Source organism: Schistocerca nitens, chromosome 10 (genome assembly GCF_023898315.1).
Source record: "Schistocerca nitens isolate TAMUIC-IGC-003100 chromosome 10, iqSchNite1.1, whole genome shotgun sequence".
Lineage (NCBI taxonomy): Eukaryota > Metazoa > Arthropoda > Insecta > Orthoptera > Acrididae > Schistocerca > Schistocerca nitens.
Window position 1 is genome coordinate 1,593,113 of NC_064623.1, and position 23,594 is coordinate 1,616,706.

Genomic DNA, 23,594 nt, shown 5'->3' on the forward strand with positions numbered 1-23,594 from the left:
CGTTTCCACAGCCTTTATTAAATATACCCCATTTCACTCTGGCTCGCACCAGCTTGCAGAATAGTTGACTTTTCTGTACCTGTGTCACTGTGCACTCCCTAGTGCCTCATTATCTTCACACCTTTCCCTCCTCATTCGTACATAAGTTGAAATGTTCCGAAATAGGGGAAATTATCGCTACTGCCTCCTTTTGTCTCCGGGGAGGGTGGTGGGGCAGTCAGAATTTGCTCGAGGTGCCGGATCGTACTGACAAAGTTTCGGTCCTCAGTCTGTAACTTATCTCGAGCTACACTGACGATCCGCCTCTACCACTGCGTGTGAAATTTTCAGTACACTCACTGTAGGACTGAAGAAAGTGGGTGACAAACACCAGTTTTCAGATCTAAGTTGAAGGCATTTGTCCTGCATGCCAGCTGTGTTGTGTGATTTATATACAGATTCGAGTGTGCAATCCAAAACACTAATTTTTTTTCATTTTTATTTATTTGTACTGTGTTTTCTGTGGATAGTATATCTAGAAAGTTATTTCACGAGAGTAGCTCCATTTCAGACAGCTCTACAAATTGCCGCTTTCTCCTTACATTTCCCGGCATTCGTTCGCTACTTTCGCACAAATATTTCGCAAATAAAAGCCCACAGTGTCGAACTTCAGTTTTTGCGATCCGCAGGCAAATTGTGCTGGAAGCGTTGCAGCAGCTGGTGAAGCTGACACAGTCCGAGCAGCACCGACACCGGCAGCAGCGGGAGGAGGGAGGAGACGAGAAGCCGTCGGCACCGGCAGTCGCGGAGGACGAGGAGCGCGACGACACGCCGGGCGGCGACGGAACCGACGGCGACGCGGAGGCGGACGGACTGTCGCCGGCACACGACAGGTGGGCTCTTCTCTGCTGCTCGCAATACGTTTCTCTACTCGCGAGCCGTAAATTTTGGCTGCGTTTTGTGAAATTGCTTCACTTTACAGTTCGGCACGAGAGGTAATCCGGGGTGACTGGCCGGTGCGTAGTACAGTATCTGTCGTAAAGTCACACTTTGTGAATTAGAATTTGTACACACATTTCCCTGGAAGATAAGAGCAGAGGTGTCAAGTATATAATAGCTGTAAATACATTTTTGAGAGTTACAGAATATTCCCTCTCCCTGTAAGGTGAGTTACCAGAAAAAATATTGCAGCTGCGTCTGTAAGCCTCTGCTCGTGAAACCCGTCACGGATAAGGCACATTCTCGAGTGACACAGTCAGTGACTCGTCTTACGTTATCAAAATCGGTTTTAGAACCGAAGGGGAATAACTGACAACCCACCTGTAAGTGTACTAACCTGTTATCCCGGATCGAACTCGGTGTCTCTACAGTGGGAGTTTGCCGTATTGCTGTAAACTGGTTTAATGACAGATTCTCAACTCGTGGCTGCGACACGGTGTTTGAATTACTGTAACTCTTTTTGCACTCTTATTAAAACGTGAAGCAACAGAATGGCCAGTCTCAATTCTCACTTAAGATATTGACCGTAAGTAGACGCACACTATAACCTCCAGATCAGTGTCACTGAATGTTTAGAGTACACTTTTGTATAAGAAGTTCCACAGATGAACATTCCAAACCTGGTACCAAATTATGCAGTTAGTGGACGCAATAGGTTTCACGAGGACTGATGACAGTGCACAGAAATGTATACAGTTGACACTAACAAATTAACACCTTAATATAAGGGACAGTAACCTCGTAGCATTATATGGCTAATGGATAGGTGCTATCTGAATTTTGATCACGGGCACTCACAGAGATATGACGTACAGAATTGCACAATGCCGACACGTCGACTGCCGGCATCCGACATCGGTACTTAGGTATTGCGTCTAAGAAGTGGCAGCACGTGGTAGATTCTAGGTCGGAAGGGGCATTTATGAACTGGTGTAAAGATATTTTTGTATTTTGGAAACTATGTAATAATTTATGTAACAGTATAGTTAAAATTTATTGAAATTTACTGGAGTGAAAGAGCTATACATTTAGGCAATAATTTGGTTGCATAATGATCAGTTAGTAAATAAAAAAAGTTACAGAACTATTGTGTATAACTACATTTTGAATTCACTTCTTACAAGTAAAGTAGCAAGTTTTGAATTCGTGTTAGTTGATGCAAATACTTAGTTAATGGTGTAATTGATTAATGATGGGTTCTGTTTGGTCCAAAGAATTAGAGCAACAGAAGTATAGTGTAAAACTTAGAAATTAAACAGGTATAATGGTGCAAAATGCCAATGTAATTTTGAGTGTGTCTAAATTTTAATTACATTTCTCTGCTGAATTAATTAGTTTCAAGAAAATTAAAACTTATTTCTCTAAAGTCTAGATTCCATTATTCCTAATGGCGTGTGTCAGTGTTTCCAAAACTGTTGATTACCTCTTCTATAGTCCCCCATAGTAATAATTATAATGACCGATTACTCTCAATTAACACGATCTCCGGAAAAATCAGATGCGTCGTTGCAGATAGCGTATTGAAAAATATTGCCCGGGTATTGAATTTATGTGAAATGGAATAAAGTCAGATGTAGGCTCGGACTACATATATACAAAATGGATAGCTAGATTCAAAATGAAAAAGATAATCAATTATTACTGGAATCACGATAGTTCCAGCTGATATTGTTATACGCTGTGTAAATGAGATTCGAATGTGTAGCCGGCACACAGATGGTGGGGGCCGAAAATGTTGCTATGCTTTCGGATATACACTGACGGGGAAAAAAATCACGGCACCAAAAAATAATTAATGTAGAGTAATGAAATTTCAGTAACATATTTGTCTAAGTAATGTATTCGACTGATAACATTGCAAGATGACAGGTTAATGTAAGCTCGAGATAAGCCACTGCAAATGTAAAATGCCGGTCCATTAGCGACCGGTATAATTGCTAAACTGTCGAATGCGAGCACGTAAACGTGAACGCATTCTGTCGTACTGGTGCCGAATGTCAGTTCGTGGGATAAGTTCTGTGCCTGTCGCACTCGGTCGGTCGATACGGTGACGCTTAACGCTCTCTGTGGACGATGCCGGAGTCGTCGTCCGACGGTGTCCCGTACGTGCCCGGTCGGAGAAAGATCCGGCGATCGAGCGGGCGATGGCAGCATGCCGACACTCTGTAGAGCGTGTCGGGTTACACTGTCGGGATGTGGGTGAGCGTAATCCCGTAGGCAAATGTCCCCCGGAATGCCGTTCGTGAACGGCAGCACAACCACTCGAATCGCCAGATCGACTCGCAGATTCGCAGTCGTGTCGCTCGGGATAGCTACGAGAGTGCTCCTGCTGTCGTACGAAACTCCGGGTGTGGGTCCGGTGTGTCTAGCGTACAGACAGCTGATTGCAGGCTCTCGACTGGCCTCCTCCTAAGCAACATACAGCCATCACTGGCACTCGGCCACAACCGGATTTCGTCGGAAAATACGAGAAGCCTCCACCCTGCCCTCCACCGAGCTCTCTCTCGACGTCACCGGAGGTGCAAATGGTGGCGGTTCGGGGTCAGTGGAATGCACGTCATGGGGCATCTGGGTCGGAGCTGTCCTCGGAATATCCGATTTGTAATAGTTTGTCCTGTCAGCTGCCGCTCGTATTGCCGCTACTGGAGAAGTGCGACGCACCGGAGCCGTACACTGGACGCGGCGCTCGTCCTCGTGACCGCCTCTACCGGCAGTCGCGTACCGAGGCTACGTTCCTGCCGAGCCTTTCCGCAGTATCGCAGGAGGGACGTCCGGCTTCTCGTAGCCCTGTTACAGGACCTCGTCGAAACTCACTCACGTGTTAACGACTTTGTCATCTTAAAGGCGTTCTTAACTCACATCGGCTCTCCTCGGCCGATCTCGAAGGTAACTGACGCTCACAACCGTTCGGCGTATATTTAAAACGAACTTTATTTCTGTCCTTATAGTGGCGATACTAGTGCCACTCTAATGCGAGTGGCACAGAATTTGAATAGACGTAATCTTTTACACGGAGAAACGTACCTGCCAATTTCTGTTTATGCTGCACGCCTCCCCCTTTGTATTGTGTTTTTTTTTTTTCTGTCAGTGTGTAAACATACTGGGTGAGTTTTTTATCTATAAATAACGAAATATTTCAAAAACGATGCGTAGGATTAAAACATGAAAATATACGTGTTCAGTATTTTTGAAAATGCTTCCGGTGATACGGTGCTGACCCCGTGCCGTATCCCGAGAGGGTGGGTGGGAGTCTACTTCGAAAACTTGTATAAGGACACCGACACGTCATTCGGAAGTTCACTCCGGCCTCGAGCAGGGGAGTCCGACGCAGTGCGTGGTGGCAGGGAGGAGCAGGTCGGGCGGGCCTGTGGGCCAGGGGCCAGCAGGTATCGAGACCGGAAAGTGGGGAGGCGGGATTATAGGGTCGGAAGATGAATTGGGAGGACAACTTCTATCTGCAGAGTTTGGACGAGCCAGTACAATTGGGCGGAATATGGGTAGCACGGGTCGTGAAGCGGCCACCGAACTCTGACAGTTGTGTTCCGCCTGGTCGGTCGACTCTGCTCTCGACCGCTGTCGGGTGTCAGCCTTTCATTTTGGTGGACAGCTGGTTGGTGGTCGTGCCAGTTTAAAGGGGGACAAAATTATCCTCTCAGCAGACATAACTTGTCCTTAGTCATGCGCATGGCATTTCGTTCTGGAACTCTGTTTTAGCCACTATGTAACTGAAAACTGAGATTACTACTAGTACTACTACTACTACAGTAATGAAAAGTCTCGGTACAACACAAATAATTGAAGGACTGAAGGTAAGAACTCGCCATATAACAGAGGAACAGAGTCATCAAAAGGCATGTGAACTGGACTGAGAAGTCTCTAGCATTCAGAGGAATTCTTTTTCGGAACTGTAAAGCACGTACGCTACGATGATGTTCTGTTGTCTACGTTTAATTTCTATGAGCTGAGCTGTAACTGCTGGATATTATTTTGCAAACTTTTTTATTCGTCCCCAGCTTTGACGCTTTATATTGTGAAGAATCTCTTCGAAAGTACTGTCCATTTGTTCTTCAGAGACAGTATGTTACCTCTTCTTAATAAAATTTTCTGAATACAGGAACACGACATTTCTCTTCTCTCCGTATGGCACAAAAGAGTATAAATGTCAACTCGACAGTTCGATACATCACGAGAGAATGAATACTTTTTAAAATGTTTCTTTGTTTCTGCAATTGCTTCCAATACTGTCGACTGTAGGTCTCACTCTGGGGCTAATGTGTTACTCCGACCTGGGGCAGTGATCCTCGGAACCCGCACAAATGCCCCACGAGTTCTCTCTCCCCCGAAGTTAATATGTCTGTCCTTTCAGTTCGGAGACACGTGTTGTCCCTCGAGAGACTCACTGTGTGCAAAATAATTAACAAAATTGCACATCCTCTCTCTCTCTCTCTCTCTCTCTCTCTCTCTCTCTCTCACGCAAGGTAAGCAGTAGTTACTGCGAAGAAATGCTGAGACAAACTAAATTAACGTAAATTATGGCCAGGAGGGTGGTGAGAACCAAGAAAGTGGTGTAACATGAGTTCCCACCTGCAGAGTTTTGAGAAACTGGTGTCCGGGGGAAGAACCCGTATATTGCGTGTGGTGAAACAGGCACTGAGGTCACGACTGTCGTGTTGTAGAGCATACTCTACAAAGGATATCCTCGTATGTTGCCTGTTACACCCTCTGCCTACGACTATTCATCCTCACCGATAATGTGGTGGCCGTCACGCCAGTGTTAAAAGACCGAACAGTGTTTTCGTAACAGCCGGTATATGACGTATCGTTTCACAGGTGGCCCTCCCTTCGATAGTATACGTTTTGTCAGTTACACGGCGGGTACGGGTGATGGTACGAGGGTGCGTAGGGCAAATCTTGCAGTGAGTACGGTCACAGGGGTAGAGGAGCCAAAGGGTAGGGAGACCGGTGGAGAAGGAGCACAGGGTCTGACGAGGATACGGCAGAGATCGAGAGAGCGATGAAAAGCTATTCTAGGTGTGGTGGGCAAAATCTCAGACAGAATGGGTGCCATTTCAGGGCACAATTTTTGGGACTCGTGGCCTCATTGTGCAGTAGCTGATCAATACATTGCAGACCAGATAATACTCGGTGACCGGTGACGTGCTCCGAAGCTGTTTTTTGCAGGGATCGGCAGTACCCGGATTGGATGTGATGGCCCAGGAAATCTTCTTTTGAACTAGGCTGGTGGGGTAACTATGTCCAGTGAAGGCTGAGGTGAGAACGGTGACGTATTGCTGTAAAGAGTCTGCATCCGAACAAATACGTTAGCTCGTATGCCGAGGCTGTGTGGGAGGGAACGTTTGACACGGAAAGAATTACAGCTGTCAAAATGTAAGTACTGTCATTTGTTAGCAGGTTTAATGTGGGCGTAAGTGTGTAGCTGGCCTCCGGTGAGGACGAGTTCGGTGTCGAGGAAAGTGGGACGCGATTTGGAATAGGACCACGTGAAATTTAATTGGGAGAAGGTATTGAGAGATTCCGGGCATTTTAACAGCTCGCCTCACCACGAGTTCGTACAGTAAAGATGTCATCGATGTATCTAAACCGAAACAGTCTTTTGGATCCCAGGGAAGCCCCCTCCAAGCAACCCCTGAAAATGTTGGCATACGAAGGAACCGTCCCGATTACCCTGGCCGTATCTCTGATTAGTTTGCGTGTCTGTCCCTCAAAGATGGGCTACTTGTCGGTAAGTGTGAGAGGAAGGATGTCGCAGGTATGGAATCGGGTGGGTGCTAACGGAGGAAAAGTTCGACGCAGACAGACCACGTACGTGGGGGACATCGGTACCGGTGGTGACGAGCGAGGTGTGTGGTGGGAGTGGGACGAGCCTAGATTACAGATAATCTAATATAGGAGGGAAGTCTTTGTACTATCAGTTGCAGGTGTTGATCAGCTAAGGCAGATATACATGCTCTGAAGCCAGCAACTACAGGACAGCCAGGATGATTGGATTTATGGACCTTAGGAAGAAGGTAAAAGGTGGGTGTGTGTGGGTGGGGAAATAAGTTCTATGGATTGAGGTGTAAGTCCTTGTGAGGGGCTTGAGGTTTTAAAGAGGTACTGCAGGTCATTTTGAATCACAGGCACGGGATCTCGTCGGCCTGTGCTATATCTAGAGGTTTCAGTCAGCTGGCACAGCCCTTCACTAATGCACTCCTGTCGGCCCAGTGCCACAGTGGTAGATTCTCCGTCTGCCGGGAGGATAATGGTGAAGTCGTCGGGGATACGGAGCCTGGAGTTCTGCAGAGGATGGAGCTGGGAATGGTTGTGAAGCTGCTCTCCACATGATTCTTACCTGAGAGACTGTCCAGTTAGGGAGGCCCTACCATGAGCTTAAGCTCTCACCATCACAGCTAGTCGGGTGACACCAGAGTGCACGTATCTCCTCATCATGGTAACATGGCAGTTCTCGAGGAGGTTAATTACGTACCTTCCTTCAGTTTCCTCAGTTTTAATTTGAAATTTGTAACAGGTAAACTGTGGCTTCAGGTAGTCTGTCTGTGACCTTCGGTTGAGGAAATAATCCCTGTGAGTAACAGGACATTGAATGTATCTCAGACTTATTAACAGGGATGAAGTAAGTTCTTCTCAGTAGTGACTCCCCATATCTGGAAGCGTCGTAGTAATTTGTTCATTGTTTTGTAATATTCTTTGCACATTTTGGATTTAATTACATCATTCACATTCACCACCATTTTTTTCCCCTCTCATTCACTGTGTGCTGCTCAATCTACAGGTCTAATAAATGTGTTCTCCGATCTGTTCGAGCAGAAAGGCAGTGCAGGAAATAGGTGCACGTGTGTCCCGAGTGCAAATGCCGTACAGGTTGCCGTATCTGCAGACGTGCAGCAGCTGTGTGCCCGGTGAAGACTCCCCTCTTACTGGGCCCGTCTCGGGTCCTCACACCTACACAGTGATCTGGGTCTGAAGGCAGTTTAATGTGAATTTTTTGCGTCGACAGTCGTCGCTGGAGGTTGGCGTAACTGTAACTTACGCTTGTAAACCCCCGGTACTGACTGGGGTTCAAATCCTGGACCCCACAATTGTTGTCTGTCACTAATCCACTGAGTATTACTCCATTTCAGTTATTTCATTAAGTGTTAGTCCATCTTAAACCAGACATACAGAACCCTCAGGGCTTTTCTGTACCACCGGAGGATTGTCGTAAGTCTTTTCCGGACTCTGTTCATCTGTTCCCTCTCTTCCCAGTTTTCCTAACTCCTTAAAGGTCACCAGTCTGAAATACGCTCTAATACAATAAGACACACGCTCCTCCATTTTTAATTTGCTGCTGTTTCTCTAAAGTTGAGGTTGATTTCAACTGGTGAGAATCCGTACCATTATTTTCCGTATTAGGAATAATTGTAAACGAGATTTCGAGTGTTTTCTTCCACAGGGTATCTACCGATACATTCCCCATGACAAATATTAGCTCGTCACACCATCCGCACACTAAACTGTTGTGCACCCCCACAAAAGTCTTCGAGGACCCGATTCTCTCTCAACAGACTGCGTGGTACAGTTACACCTGAATATGCTGCCTCTAGTGTAGGCTGCCATAAATTCCAGAACCTCCGGGTACTCTAGCGTGCTCACTACCAGTATGTAAGATGTAAGACTGTGTTGGAGAACTCCTCATGTGGCAAAGGTTTTTTTTGTTTTTTTTTGGGGGGGGGGGGTGTTCTATCCTGTCCTCTTCTGCAATAGTTATTGTCAGTGCTGGATGCTACTGACTCCAGTCCACAGTGACCGAGTCCCCTTCACCTCCAAAAGCTATTTCCCCCGCACCGCTCGCTTCACACTTTTCCTATCGTCAAATTAGAATCTACCTTCTTAGGTTACTCTAAATGATTGCCTATTTATGTGACAAATGAAGGAACACCTCGATTGTATTGGGTATTAGCACGGAAGAGATTTGAATGACACCTTATTGTTTGTATTATCGAATTCATTATATTATCCTTGGCAGTTAAGTTGTTTTCACATCCGTCTATACGAGCTGCATATTGGACTGTAAACATAAAACAAATAGTAGATCTAATATTTGTTCTTAACATTTGCTTTTATGCCAAGTGTGGCTACTGACCTACAAGCACAGTGCGCTGTAAACACAATTTGCATCAGGTTAGAGCACGATAACACACCTCTGACAAGAACTGCGCATTAAAGTCAATTTTGTTATTTGTTACTTACTGAAATGAGACTCCTACATAGCAAAGAAAAATTAATTAGCTAACTAACTTGTTTTTTTATTTTTGTCTTTGACAAATATGAGACAGGTACTGCATTAAAAAACTCTCTTTTGAATATTTTGCCTATATGTATACATTATAAAATTTTTACCTAATACAAACAATATGTGAAAAAATTTGGCTACAGATGAATGTGTTTTCTTTGTGGCTGCTGTAAGGAGAGAATGGGATTAGGTGTAGTATGAGTTGGCAGTCAGAGGTTTCTGCTTCTCCGGTTCTCAGAGAACACCAGGCAAAGTTGGAGAAAACTGCTACAACTCGCGGTGAAGACATTGTCTCCCTAACCAGCTTCAATATTCAGTCGCCATATGATTTTGTTTTCTGGAAACACTTTCAGAATGATAAGGTTGAACAACAGTGGCAGTATGGTACCTTCTGTCTAACAAACTGGTCACTTAGGGAACATCTTGAACATACAAGCTGACGGCAAAATATTGCATATTATTCGGACCGTGATGGTAGCAGATTCGCCCAGTATTGTTAATTCGCGAAGTAATCACTGTGCGCCATTTTGCTAAACACACTAATAGTTTTTATGAAGATCTGAGGATCCAACATCGAATAAAGGTTCGTAAAGATGTTTACCTTCCTTTTTTCCCACAAAACCAATTTTTATTCTTGATAATCGCGATTACAGGTTGATCCCTGCACTTCAAAATTACACCTGTATGCAAAATTATCTCCAACAAAAAAATACAATATCCAATCGGCATTACTTATTTCCAACAATTACAAGAAAACATAGATGCTCCTCCCCCTCCCCCTGCAAAGAGCGTTGTCGTATCAAATTCTGGAGCACATCGTCACTGGTACTCACAGCCGGAATATTACAATCGTATTACATTACTTAGGGACATAACATTACCCTGTAAGTTTTGCCAGTAGCTTGCATGTGTCTTTGCACAGTGTTACGTCTGTGATAGTAGATAATATTACGAAAATATCTTATATGAGAATGTACACATACATTACATGTTTCATTTAAATAACCTATGGCAAGTACTGATCTTTAGCAGCTATTGTAATATAATTGACAGACACATTCTTACAGGTTTATTTATTCTAAGGCACATTTTATATTTTATTATTTTATTCTTTATAATGGTCATTGTGCGTGCTAAGAATCAAAAATATTGAAAGCTGATAAAGTGCAGTTCTACATAAATATTGGGGTAACATAGGGATTTTACTGATACATGTGTGTTTTATTCGTTCTTTGATAGTAAATGGTCTCAAATGTTTTGAATTTTTGTTTGTTTGCTACCCAGTTTCTTTTTCCCCCCCTCACTATAAAGTTGCCGAATGACTGATCGTGTATTGGGTTAATGCATAATTTTGTAGCATTTTCCTGTATGTTTAATGAACACAACAGATACACATAACAGAGACTTTAGTCATCAATAATACATTCTTCTTCACCGTTTATAACAGTCCGCCAATCCCGGGGTAACTTTTCTCTTCCACGAGAGCAGAAATCACTCGGTTTTGAGGCGAAGAACTCATCGAGCCGTGTTCACACCGCATTCTCGTCCGAAAAGGAATTTCCTCGAAAGTTGTTCGATAGAGAATGGAAAAGGTGAAAATCTGAGGGCACAAGATCAGGTGGGTAAGCTGAGTGCAGAATCACTTCCCTACCCAGTTCCCGTATAGTAGCTTCGTCAGCCTAGCAGAATACAGGCAGGCGTCATTGTGGAGTAGCATTGCTTCACGCAGTCTTCCAGGTAATTTTTCTCGGATTGCGTCGGCAAGATTTCTCAGTCGTTTACAATAAATGTCAGCAGTAGTGGTCACACCTCGGGAAAGCATTTTGTAGTGCACCACAGCGCTACTGTTCCAGTAGATAAATAACATTAACTTTTGGAATGCGTGCAGATTTTTGTACAGGGAGTTGCTGCTTTGTTTGGGCTTAACCATTCCTTTCTTTTCCATACGTTAACAAAAAGATACAATTTCTCTTCACCATTAATGATGCGGGGTAGCGACGGTTGGCGTCGTTCACAGGCCAGTTGACGATGAGCGAGCAGAGATGCACGTACGGCCACCTACTGCTTTTGGCTCAGAGCGTACGATACCCGTACACCTGACTTTCGAACTTTCCCCATTGCGTGCAAATGTCGCATCTCATTTTCCAGTTCTGTAGTACACTGACGTGAATCGTGGAAACGGAAGAATCTGTCGGAAACATTCAGATTTCTCCACTTGGCACGCCAGTTTCTAGCATCCGCAGTGCCACTCACTGTCTCCGGACTGTAAAATACAATGTGTAAACTCAAATAGCAGTAGTGAACTACAAATAAAACATGACTATTGACAAATAAACCAAAAGCAAGTGGAATAGCAACATGTGAAACAAAAACCCTTTGAATTTATGCACTGACCTAATATTTTGGCATTTCATTTCCTTCTAGTGGATCCATATTTCTGATTTTGTTGGCAAAGTGTAGAATTTCCATTTTCATCTTACTATGTGTGAGTTGATCTCCACTCTCAGCTAGGTGCCAAACAAAGGTTGACTTCTTTACTTTATTCAATTGTAGCACATCTAAGTGTTCTGGAGCAGTAAACCCTCTCCCTGTTAACCCTGTATAGGACCAGGAACAAGAATCAGAACTAAACACACAAATTCGTGAGTTGCTGTGTATTTGGCTGTCTTTGTTAGCAGAATTTATACATCTGTTATGTAGTTAGTTGTTTGTGGAGAAACTTACTTTTACAAGACTGTTACAAGATAAACTTGCAATTTCGTACGGTAAATGTCTACGAACTTATTTTATTTTTGTAGAGCGCGCTAGGGTAGGTACGGTACGAAAGCCTCACCAGAATAGGTCGTGTCACGTAATTCGGGCCACAGTCAGGTACACGTCGAGCTCTTTCACGTTCCACACACGCTCGGCTCACCGCAGTGTGGCCGTATTCGTCGAACGTGCTGTGTCGCTCGCGTGCTTTCCACTTTTTAGCGTACCTGTGACACTCTACTAGCTTTAACGTTCAGAAGAATGTGACACCATTTACAAACTTCCCTCCTCCCTCAAAAAATTCAGGAATGTGTTCTGAGGAAAAAACTGCATCCCGCCACTAGCGGGGATTCCTCACTCTGTCCGAGTTGACGGCCGGGCTGCCCGAGCCCTCCTGTCGGGTAGACGTCACTGCTCCTGGGAGTGATTTTACACCACGGCATTACAAAGGTTAAAAACGTTGTCTAGAGGGCTACTGTGAAGGTCTGTAACCATTGTTTTGTATAACTGTAGCTCGCATAGTTGTTTATTTTCTAATAATGGAGGACTGACAATGCCAGGTTTTCACATTGTGTGAACAGAGCTACTACATCAGTAATTATTTCAATGTCATGAGCTCGAAGTAAATACTCAAAGCAGCACAATTATAAGTGTAGGCACGTGTCGTTTATTGAGCTCGTAACAAAACAGTCACAAAATGGGAGCAACTGCTGGCCGTGTCCTTCTGCTAGCGAAGGCCGTACGAAGAGCGAGGGAAGTATACTGTCGGTTATTTGAGTCTCTCGTTCTACATCGGCAAATGGGATGTCACTGTGAAAATAAGCTCCCGTATCTCTCGTCGAAAGAAACTTCTAAAAAACTGAAATACGTATCTGAACAGAAAGTGTGTGTCGGAAGAAGGAAGAGGCATTCAGGAGATCGGATTGTACACACCTCTGTAGGAAAAACTGTGACTCTCGAGGTTGCCGGTGTCGACAGGGTAGGGCGGCTCCCACACGCTCTGTCTGTCAGGTCCCCTGTCTGCATGGAGTGTCTAGAACGGTAGATGATCTTTGTAATGCGGTGGTGTAAAATCACTCCCAGGAGCAGTGATGTCTACCCGACAGGAGGGCTCGGGCAGCCCGGCCGTGAACTCTGACCGAGTGAGGAATCCCCGCTAGTGGCGGGATGCAGCTTTTTCCTCAGAACACATTCCCGAATTTTTTGAGGGAGGAGGGAAGTTTGTAAATGGTGTCACATTCTTCTGAACGTTAAAGCTAGTAGAGTGTCACAGGTATGCTAAAAAGTGGAAAGCACGCGAGCGACATAGCACATTCGACGAATGTGGCCACACTGCAGTGAGCTGAGCGGGTGTGGAACGTGAAAGAGCTCGATGTGTACCTGACTGTGGCCCGAATTACGTGACTCACCCTATTCTGGTGAGGCTTCCGTACCGTACGGAGAACCGGTATGTAGGACGTAAAGGAAAAGTCAGAGTCAGCACAACGGGAGTCAAAATTGTAACAGAGTGAGCGGTGGTGAGCTAGACGAACTGAAGAAATCAAAGTAGTGACATCGCAGCCAATGTCGTCCCACGTACAGTAGTAATTAATGTTTATCCCTCAAATGTGAGACCGTAAACCTCCTGTCGTATGCACCGCTTTGGGTGTCGCAGATAACGAAGTGCGACATTTGGGGATTGTGAGAGAGTTGGATGCGATGCAGGTACCTGCGTTCGGATCTGGCTGTGTGAATGTATTGTTGAGAGGGAAGTTTGCAGCCCTGACTGTCAGGCGTTTAGGGACGAAAATAAAATTTGCGAGGTAAAAATTGCGAGTAGCTCAGTAATGGCACAGTCTTTAGTGGCCAAAACAGCTTTCCAGAAAAGGCATCTGTCGATTTGGGACATACCGCAAAAGCGACTGCAAACTCCTCGGCACGTGAGAGCACCCGAGAGTACCCGAGAGCATACTTCTTACTGCTAATCCACAACTATAGACGTACGGAGCGAAGCCGCGCAGTCCGTTCACAGTGAGAGTCGACACAATATTTGCCGAAGAAGAGAGGTGCGGCGAATGTGTCGAGACGGAAACGGCCCGGAGCTGTCAGATTGCCATAGACTCGTCTCATCTGGGGACTCTGCTGAAGACTAAAGTGCAGGTTATATGGAAGTCACAATTGACCAATCTGACACATTCTTAAGGGTAGTCCAGTGAAGTCGATAACCTACAGACAGAGTGAGGTTTGGAATTTGTCAGAGTAAACCGCATCACCACCTCGTGTTAAGACTTCTGTTCCCACACCGATCGAAAGGTAAGGGCGAAGCAAATGTGAACGCCAGCTCGTAAGGTTGCTCCCAGTTTCAGTGGAACATAAGTGGGCTCGGGACAGTTGTGAAGGAAGTCACTTTTCTAGTGGAGGGCAGACACCTGTGTTTGAACGAAGCGTGCCACTCCACACCACTGGCTGTCGGTGCCAGCCTTCAGGCAGTTGTAATTTCGGGATGTTTGCAAAACAGAATTACCGACTGTGTTCACTGTGGTGCACTGAACCCTCACTTAATGCTTTCACACAACTCGCCCAGCATTTTCTCCTTTGTGGGAATTTTACTGCTCTACTATCACACGATTGTGGAGTGTAGTTTTTGAGAATCTGTAGTCGGGGGCAGATTTCGTGTCTACATAACACGGGACTGAGCACACTAGACGACTGCCAGTGAGCTGTTCTCCGCCACCGACCGTGTAGCGTTACAGATATTGGTGCTAGTACTGGTGTCTTTCCTGCCTGGCTGACATCGGGTAAATATTTATGGAATTTTATTTCAGAGTATTTACATAGGAGTAGTTCCAAATGATAGACAGATATTCAACGATCACAGGCCCTGCCGACCACGCGCTGCTTCCACAAACTGCCTCCGTTCCTTTCTGTTTTGTGCCCGGTTCCTCCAGGTGTCTTCAGTTCCCGGGGCTGCTAGGTCCTTCGCCAGGTCACCCGTCCGGCGCTGCCTCGGTCGTCCGGTGGGGCGTTTGGTGTTCGGTTTCCCCTCTGGTGCCATCTTCGCCTGTCTTGCGTCTGGCATACGGGCTACGTGGCCCACCCATTGTATTCTTTTGCTCTTTATGTTGTGTAGGATAGTTGGTTGTCGCATCAGAAGGTATATTTCCTCGTTTTTCCTCCTCCTCCATTCTCCGTTATCTAAAACTGGTCCCCGTATCTTCCTCATTACTCTTCTTTCGAATATTAATAGTTTTTACCTTTCTCGCTTAGTCGTGCTCCATGTTTCTGAAATGTACATTACTGCTGGGCATATCACTGTGTTGTAGATTTTCATCTTAGTGTTCACTGAGATCGATTTAGAGCCGAGCGTCTCTCTGAGGGAATGCCTGCATTTCGTTCCCACTGCTATTCTTTCCTCGATGTCCATTTTTATGTTGTTGTCCGTGGTAAACCGAGATCCCAAGTATTGAACCTTTTGCCATCTATCTCGAGAAATTCTACCTGCTCTCGTCTTCTTCCTAGTTGCGTGAACTCTGTTTTGTCTCGATTCACTTTGAGCCCTACCTTCTGTGCATAATTGTCCATTTTCTGGTACATTTCTTTCAACTCGTGCTCTCATTCACTTAATAGTACTATGTCAGCTGCATATGCGAGACAATTGAAGTTACTGTCCATCTTTACTCCAGCCCACTTCTGTTGCCTACACCCTTTTATTACTTTCTCTAAGATGTCATTGAACAGAACACACGAGAGAGCATCCCATTGTCTGAGGCCTGTCTCAATCTCAAATGTTTCTGATGTAGCTCCTCGGAAACGTACTGCTGCCTCTGACGCTTCCGTATAAGCTGGCACCGTTCCCACTAGATTCTCGGGGATTCTGAAGTCCCGCATTGCACTGTAAAGGCTATTCCTGTGTATGCTGTCATATGCACGTTGAAAATTGACGAACGGGCTGTAGATATCTTTATCCTATTCCCAATCTTTTTCAAACAATTGTCTCAGTGTGAAATTGTGATCTATTGTCGATCGATTTGGTCGAAAGCCAGCTCGGTACTCCTGAATGTTGTTCTCTAAAAATGGTTGCAATTTTCTGAGAATAATGACGGACAGCACCTTATACCTTACATTCGACAAGCTGATTCCTCTGTAGTTACTGCATTCCATTTTGCTTCCCTTCTTGTATATTGGGCATATTATAGCCAATTTCCATTCTTCTGGCAGTGTCTCCTTCTCCCATATCAAGTGGATCAGTTTATATATCTCTAAGTGTAAGCTCTCACCTCCCTCCTCGATTAATTCCTTTTTGATTTTCACGTCTTCTTCACTAACTTCCCATTCTTCTTCATCTTTCCTTTCCTCCTAGTGTTTGCAGGTAATATCCCATCTTGGTCTGGGCGATTCAACAGTTCTGAGAAGTGTTCTTTCCATCTTTCTACAATTCTTTCCTTGTCATTTATCAAGTTGCAGTTCTTATCTATAATGAAAAAAGTTGGGCTCTGAAATCCACGTTTCCGATTTTTTATGTATTGGAAGAATTGCGTTGAGTTCTTGTTTTGGCTGTCTGCCTCAACTTGTTTTAGCAAACTGGTTAGATATATTTTCTTCTCTGCTCTTAGAATTTGCCTCGTCTCCCTTCTGATGTTGACAAAATGTTCCCATTCCTGCTCATTCTCCCTGTCAGGTAGCCACTTCTCTCTCATCTTCGTTCTCATCTCTGTAGCTTTCTGGCATGTCTCGTTGAACCATTTCCTCTTATTCATTACCTTCTTTCTTCACAATATATCCTCCGCTACACTCAGTACCGTGGACTTTATTTCTTTCTGTCTTTCCTCCACATTCTCTCTCGGTTCTAGGGTCTCTTGGACCTCGAAACAGTTTTTTATTTCTATAGCATATTGTTCTTTAATGGCACTTTCTCGTAGTTTCTAAACATTCAGAGCAGGTTCTAGTGTCACCTTCTTCTTTTGAATGTAGGTGAACACGAGTTTAAGCCTGCACACAATGAGGAAGTGGTCTGACACACAGTCGGCTCCTCTGTATGACCTCACGTCCGTGACTATGGCTATAGTGCTGGTTCACCGAGATGTGATCTATCTGGTTGGTGGTTCTTCCATCTGGTGAACACCACATTCCCTTATGTATTCTCTTGTGTTTGAAGTAACTCAAACTTACTCTCAGGTTCTTTGAGATAGCGAAGTTGATCATCCTCTGACCATTCTCATTGGTCTCATCAAACAAACTGTGCCTTCCTATAGTTGGCATGTAGAATTCTTCTTTTCCTGCTCTTCCATTAAAATCTCCCAGCACTTTCCTGATATTTCTAGTTGGTGTGCTCTCATTTGTTTGTTCTAGTTGGTCATAGAACTCTTTCTTTTCTTCATCTGTTTTATCCTCAGTTGGGTGGGGCACGAACATTGATGAATGTGGTGTCTGACACTTGTTTTCCAAGTACTATGTAGGATACTCTCTTGTTAACAGCTTTGAATTCCTTCACCAAATTTGCTGCTTGTGTATTACAAAACCAGTGCCGAATTCGTGTTTATCTACACATCCGCCGTAGAACAGTGTGTATCCATCCTCTTCGTGAGTTCCTTCTCATAGCCATCTTGTCTCTTGTACCGCCACCAGGCCCAGTTTATATCGGTTAATTTCTGAGACCATAGTCTGGATCGTTCCTGGTCTATACAGGCTCTGAACATTCCAAGATCCAAAATTAAAATTTCTAAATCGTGTGCCGTTTGTCCTTTGCAGTTTTCGTATTCCACTGTATCCGTCCACGTCCGAGGCAAGTTTGTTTTTTGTAACAAAGGATTGGGTTGTTAGCCCAGTGCCCAACCCTATGCCTTTATCCGGGCATGGGACCATCAGTGGCTGTTGCAAGGCAACTGACCCCATACGGAGTTGAAGTTCCAAATGAACTCTACACAAAACACGAAACAAAAAGTGTTAATATTTGATATAGTAGTTCCAAATATTAACACTTTTTGTTTCGTGTTTTGTGTGGAGTTCACTAGTTCGTGAGAGTGCAGCACAGTCCTTCTTTGTCAATGCAACACAAACCACTACAACTTTTTATCTGACTGTTAGAGGCCACGAGAAGATAGAGTCTGCATTGTCGAAAGCCTCGTCATCTTTGCCAGATACCACCCAATTTAGTATCTGTTAACAGTTTGTTGACAGTGAGGTCTGTGTCACACTGAAAATGTTTGTACTTTATACAAACAAGAGAGCAATTTATCCATATATCTTGCAAACAATAAATATCGATCTGAGAAGACTTTGTAGCTTGCCCATTACTGTACAAAACATGTCCTCAGTAGCTGTGCCTCTGACGAATCTGACTGAACGAATAAAATACGCCCAGCATTTGGAAGTAATGTAGTTCACAGCACAGAACAAGAAAAAAGAGAAACTCAACTCTTGTGTTAAAAGTGGGAAACACAGACCGACAGCAGTGCCTCAAGTGGTATGGAGATGAACTAAAATATGAAAACATTGCAGGTTGCATCCCCCCCCCCCCCCCCTGTCCATTTTACTGCTACATCAAAAGCAAGAAAGGTGGATAAAAACAGTGAAATGAAAACAAAACTTACTTTTTATTTCTCAAGCACAGAAGAAAAAGTTTCTTTTAACGGTTATAAAGCTTTAAACTGTTTACTGAATTTGTCTTTAACAACATCAAATCTTTTATTGCTGATGGTGTGTTTCCAATCTTTCACATACTTGTAAAGAAATAGAGGTATACATTGTCTAAAAAAAACTGTTCAGAAAAATGGGCCTTGCAAAATGTTATTTCCTCTGGAAACTTAAACAGTGAATAGAATGTATTCTCCAATTGTTCCTGGTGTCCACATTTATCTAAGAATGCATACAACTGACTATGAACATTTGCTACAAAGGACATTAAGCTGTCACTAGCATACAATAATTTTGGGTTTAAATCATCATATTCTTTGAAACTTGTAAATAAATGATGCTCTGTGGGTGGTGGTGAGAACAGAGTTGTTTTACAGTCACTACAGTTGGTTTCAGGTGTTACACCCATATTTCGTAGAATGTAACCAGCTACATATGCTAGTGCTTGTCTGTCATTTCTTACATCAGCCCCACCACTACCAGCAGCAGCTTCATTATGAGGAAGGGCACAATATAAAGCACTTTGATCCATAATGGAATGGTCTGTTGTGGAGTCAAGAAAGTTGTCATCACTAGCTCCCAAAAATTACCAAATTGCTTAATGGCATGCATCTATCATCCTCACAATTACCTAGTGTATTTGTAGGTAAGGACATATTACTGACTTTAACTACTTTGAACTGAAAGCAAGTTGGGTTGGTGTTTGCAACACCATGCTGCCCCACAAAACAAAATACATTCTCCACTGGATCTTGATTGAAAGCCCTCATGCTTAAAAAATTAAAGCCTTTTTTAAAAATCTGTTCCAAATGAACATCAGTGATCTTATTGTAGTTTGACACCCACTAATGAAACTGAACATATTTGTCTTATCTCTCCCTGTGCCTAACTCCAACACTTTCCAATTTTCCATTTCCTTTAACAGACTGTACCACATCTCAATATGTGGGGACTCTGCAGGGAGGGCACACCATAAGACTTGCCATCTTGTGGATAACAATAGGAACTGTTCAGTGAATCAAATACACAATCCATCTTTTCAACAAATTATGCAGTCTATATTGCCTCAGCAGGTAAGATATTAAATGCCACATAAGTTTCAATAACTGCAGCAACTGTATGACTAAGCTGGGCTGCAGCTACCTTGACTTTCATTTTAGTAAAAGAATCCTTTAATTCAAAATGATTCCTATGTAGTTTTGGCAATGTCTTAAACATCTTCTGCTGATCCAGAAGAAAAGCCCTGTGAATATATTCAAAACTGGCCTCTTTTTTAAACCCTAACTGTATTTTATTTCCTAGCAGAGCATTTCTAGCATTTTTAATAGATATGGGACATCATAAATGACTGCAATAGGTTCAATTCTGACTACAAAATGAAATGGAGTGGACTCAGTAGATTTCTCACAGCAGAGTTCCTTCAGTGCTCTCTGGTTGGTTGCACCCTGGTCACAAACTGTACAAACTACCTTTAACCCTATTTCTTGCAATTACCTTATGACATAGGTAATAACACTTTTTAAAGTGATACTTGAAACTGAGTTGTGAGTGAAATGATAAGCAACAACCTGCTTCCAGCTTTTATGTATGCCTCTAACCATGAAAACTAATGCATTATTTGCATGAACATTTGATCTCCCTAAATGCCCTAAATCTTGAAACCCTGAAATTTCTTGTTTGCTTGCATTATAATACAACCCTCTTTCTAGACATGTCATCAAACAACAAAGCACAATATTTGTCACTGTTGTTCATTACTTCAACTTCTGCTTTCATTACATTCATGACCGAAGTATTCAATCCTGGTTCAAAAGGTATAGAAGACAACAGACATTTCAGGTTCCTCACAGAAGGAAGATAAAAATAAACTGACAAATATTTGTATAGGCGGGGACTTCATTTGTATAAGAATAAAGCAAATACTTTGTCCTCGGGTGTCCATCGCCTTGTACTTGCTGATCGATAAGCATTTCGTACTTGGCTGTTTGTGAAATCTTTGGCATCAGAGTTTAAATTAGATTCGATGAAAGAGAAAGTATTGCTGTCATATAAATCTTTAAGTGCTTTCAATTCTGATTTTTTATGATGTAGCTTTGCTTTCAGTTTAATAGCCTTGTTAAGAGTATTCCTATGAATCTTGTACAATTTTGATTTTGTTGGAGTTAAGTCTGCTTGTACCTAAAACCCCACTTTCCTCATTACAAAATGTTTCAGATGTGTACTCACTATCTGCAGATTCATTTTGAGGGGAGATAAAACATTTAAGAGGTTCATCACTCAATGAATTACTCTGCTCAGCACAACTAGTGCAAGGTAATTCTCTAACACCAGTTTCACCTGTGGTATTGGCACCTGTATAATAAAGATTTTCCATGGTACCACTAGTGCTTGGTAAGTCTAATTCACTATTAACACCAGTGTCACCTGATCCACTTCTGCTACAAACACCTACATGAGAACTACTTGCCACAGCACAACTAAAGCTTTGTATTTCATTAACACCAGTTTCACTTCTGGTATTAGCAGCTGTAAAATGAACAGTTGCCATAGCACCACTAGTGCTTGGTAGGCCCAATTCAATATTAACAACAGTGTCACCTGATTCACTACCAATTTTGGCAATTTCACAAGGAACTCCTGTCACATGTTTTGGAAACACACCCCTGTTTAGCCTATGCCTACTTTTATTCATAAAATCTTCTTCGAAAATATAATCTTCACAAACAAAATAAGAGGCACAGTTCACATCTGTTGACAGTTTACACTCTTCCACTTTAGAAGCAACTCTTGAGGTTGTTTTGGAAACCTGTAGAAATGCTTGTTGCAAATTTCCTCCATTGATCCCACGTAATAGCCAGATGAACAGCTGGGGAACTTGCAGGAGTATTTCAACGTCAATCTGTTGTGTTGAATATTCTGGGGGGGGGGGGGGGGGAACATAAAAGTCTCATTAATTAAAACTACTACAGACATATCAAAGTTATTTAAATAAACAAACGGAAACTACACTGCTTAATTCACAATAGAAGAGAATACATTTCATTTATAAGCTACGAGATTATTTAATGAAAAAATAAATGTCTTACCTTACAGTTAATTGTGGACATTTTTCAGCAGGAAATCTCTTCAATTCCATGGTGAACTTTATGAATTTAAAGTAAAAAATCTGTTTATAATGAAGATGAGTAGTATGTAAACATGAAACAAATACAAAGACGACTGTAACTGAGGACCACAGCAGAGCAAGACGATAGAATATTTCAAAACAACCACCATTGGAGTTTAGACAGCTCTCATTGGTCAATTCCAGCTTCGTTTGACCCCTAGCGCCTCTAGTGGTCTGGAATGGAACTACGTGGCTTGTTGCCACTCCGTCCATATAGCTTTCACACCCGTGGTTCACAGTATGGCCCCACTGCCACAGTAGTAACAGTTGTGGGTTATAATTACACATTTACTGTCCAGTTACATTCAAAGAGTTCATAAATCATTGAACCAACTCCCACACACAAAATTTAGGTAAAACTGAGTTGATTTCATGACTTTTGAACTCCTGCTACATTTTCGTGTGTCGGTGGACATATTCTTGTACATTTCACAACCTTCTGTAGGCTGACCTAAATGACTTTTAACATGTCTCTTTTATAAGTTATAATTAAAATTGGAGTTATGTGTCATTGATTACTGAATTTTCATAAATAAAAATAAAGATTTATGTTTCTGAGTAACTGGGTAGTGGAGGGGGATTTGTTTTAATGAGGACTGATAGATATAGAAATAATTGCTATTGAATTACACTGGTTACTTTGCCTAAAGATGGATTCTGTTTCAGTAACATGGTTTTAATTAAGGACATTAATTTCTCCAAAATTAAATAATTGCAAAAGTTCTAGCATATTTTTGTTACTGGTCATATGAATGCTTTACTTATTTCTATATCTTCTTCATCAACTTTACGTGAAAGTTAGTAATTGATTGTATGTTTATGTATGAACAATGGTAATGAAATCTGAAATTACTGATATTAGGTAATTAACCCAGTTTTCACGCAAGCCAACTTGATCGTTAACTCCTCGTAACCAAAGTAATGTAATAGATAATAAAATTAAATTGGGTAAGTCTTGGATCAATAGTTGAGATTCTTTAGGTGCTGTTACCGTGTCTTATTAATGGGAGTATTGAAGATATCATAAAATTTATTTTGGGGGCGAAGAAAAATGTAACAACTCGAAAGTATACACCTGCTTTGTCACAACATTTACAGAAAAATGTGTTATGGAATTCGATGTATTTTATTTCAAGAATAGGAGATAGTTCACATCCCTGCACCTGAAACTACTGGAATGACATAAAACATATTCAGACTGGAAAAAGGCGCAGCTGACTGCAGTACGAGGTGCGGCTAGAAAAAAACCGGACTGATGCTGGAAAAAACATTTATTTACAATTATTTACAATTTCATGTTATCTCCTTCAATGTACTCTCCTCCTCGGTCTCTACACCGCTCCATACGAATTTTCCACTGTTCATAGCAATGCTGCAGATCATTTTCGGTTAAGTCCATACATTACTTCCGTCGCTTTTTCTTTTACTGCTTCAACAGTCTCAAATCTAGTTCCTTTCAAAGCTGACTTGACTTTAGGGAAAAGAAAAAAGTCACAGGGGGCCAAATCAGGTGAGTAGGGTGGATTATCTAAGATGGGAATGTTGTGTTTTGCCAAAAACGTCTTCACTGACAATGCACTGTGAGCTGGGGCATTGTCTTGGTGAAGGATCCATGACTTTTTTCTCCACAAATCGTTCCGTTTTCTCCGTACTCGCTCACGTATGGTAGCCAGGACGCTAATGTAGTAATGCTGATTCACTGTTTGTCCCTCTGGTACCCAATCAATGTGCACAATCCCTTTGATGTCAAAAAAAAAAAAACAATCATCATTGCCTTGAATTTCAATTTTGACA

The 23,594-nt window shown here is 42.8% G+C and overlaps 1 protein-coding gene across 2 annotated transcripts in view; it reads left to right on the forward strand.

The window, feature by feature from the left end:
* Nucleotides 1-23,594, forward strand: part of LOC126210143 (ubiquitin carboxyl-terminal hydrolase calypso) — a 154,922-nt gene that overhangs the window by 52,617 nt on the left and 78,711 nt on the right. For both annotated transcript variants that reach the window (XM_049939293.1, XM_049939294.1), the window contains exon 6: nucleotides 669-872. In XM_049939293.1, the coding sequence (XP_049795250.1) occupies nucleotides 669-872 (204 nt within the window). The remainder of the gene's footprint in view (nucleotides 1-668; nucleotides 873-23,594) is intronic.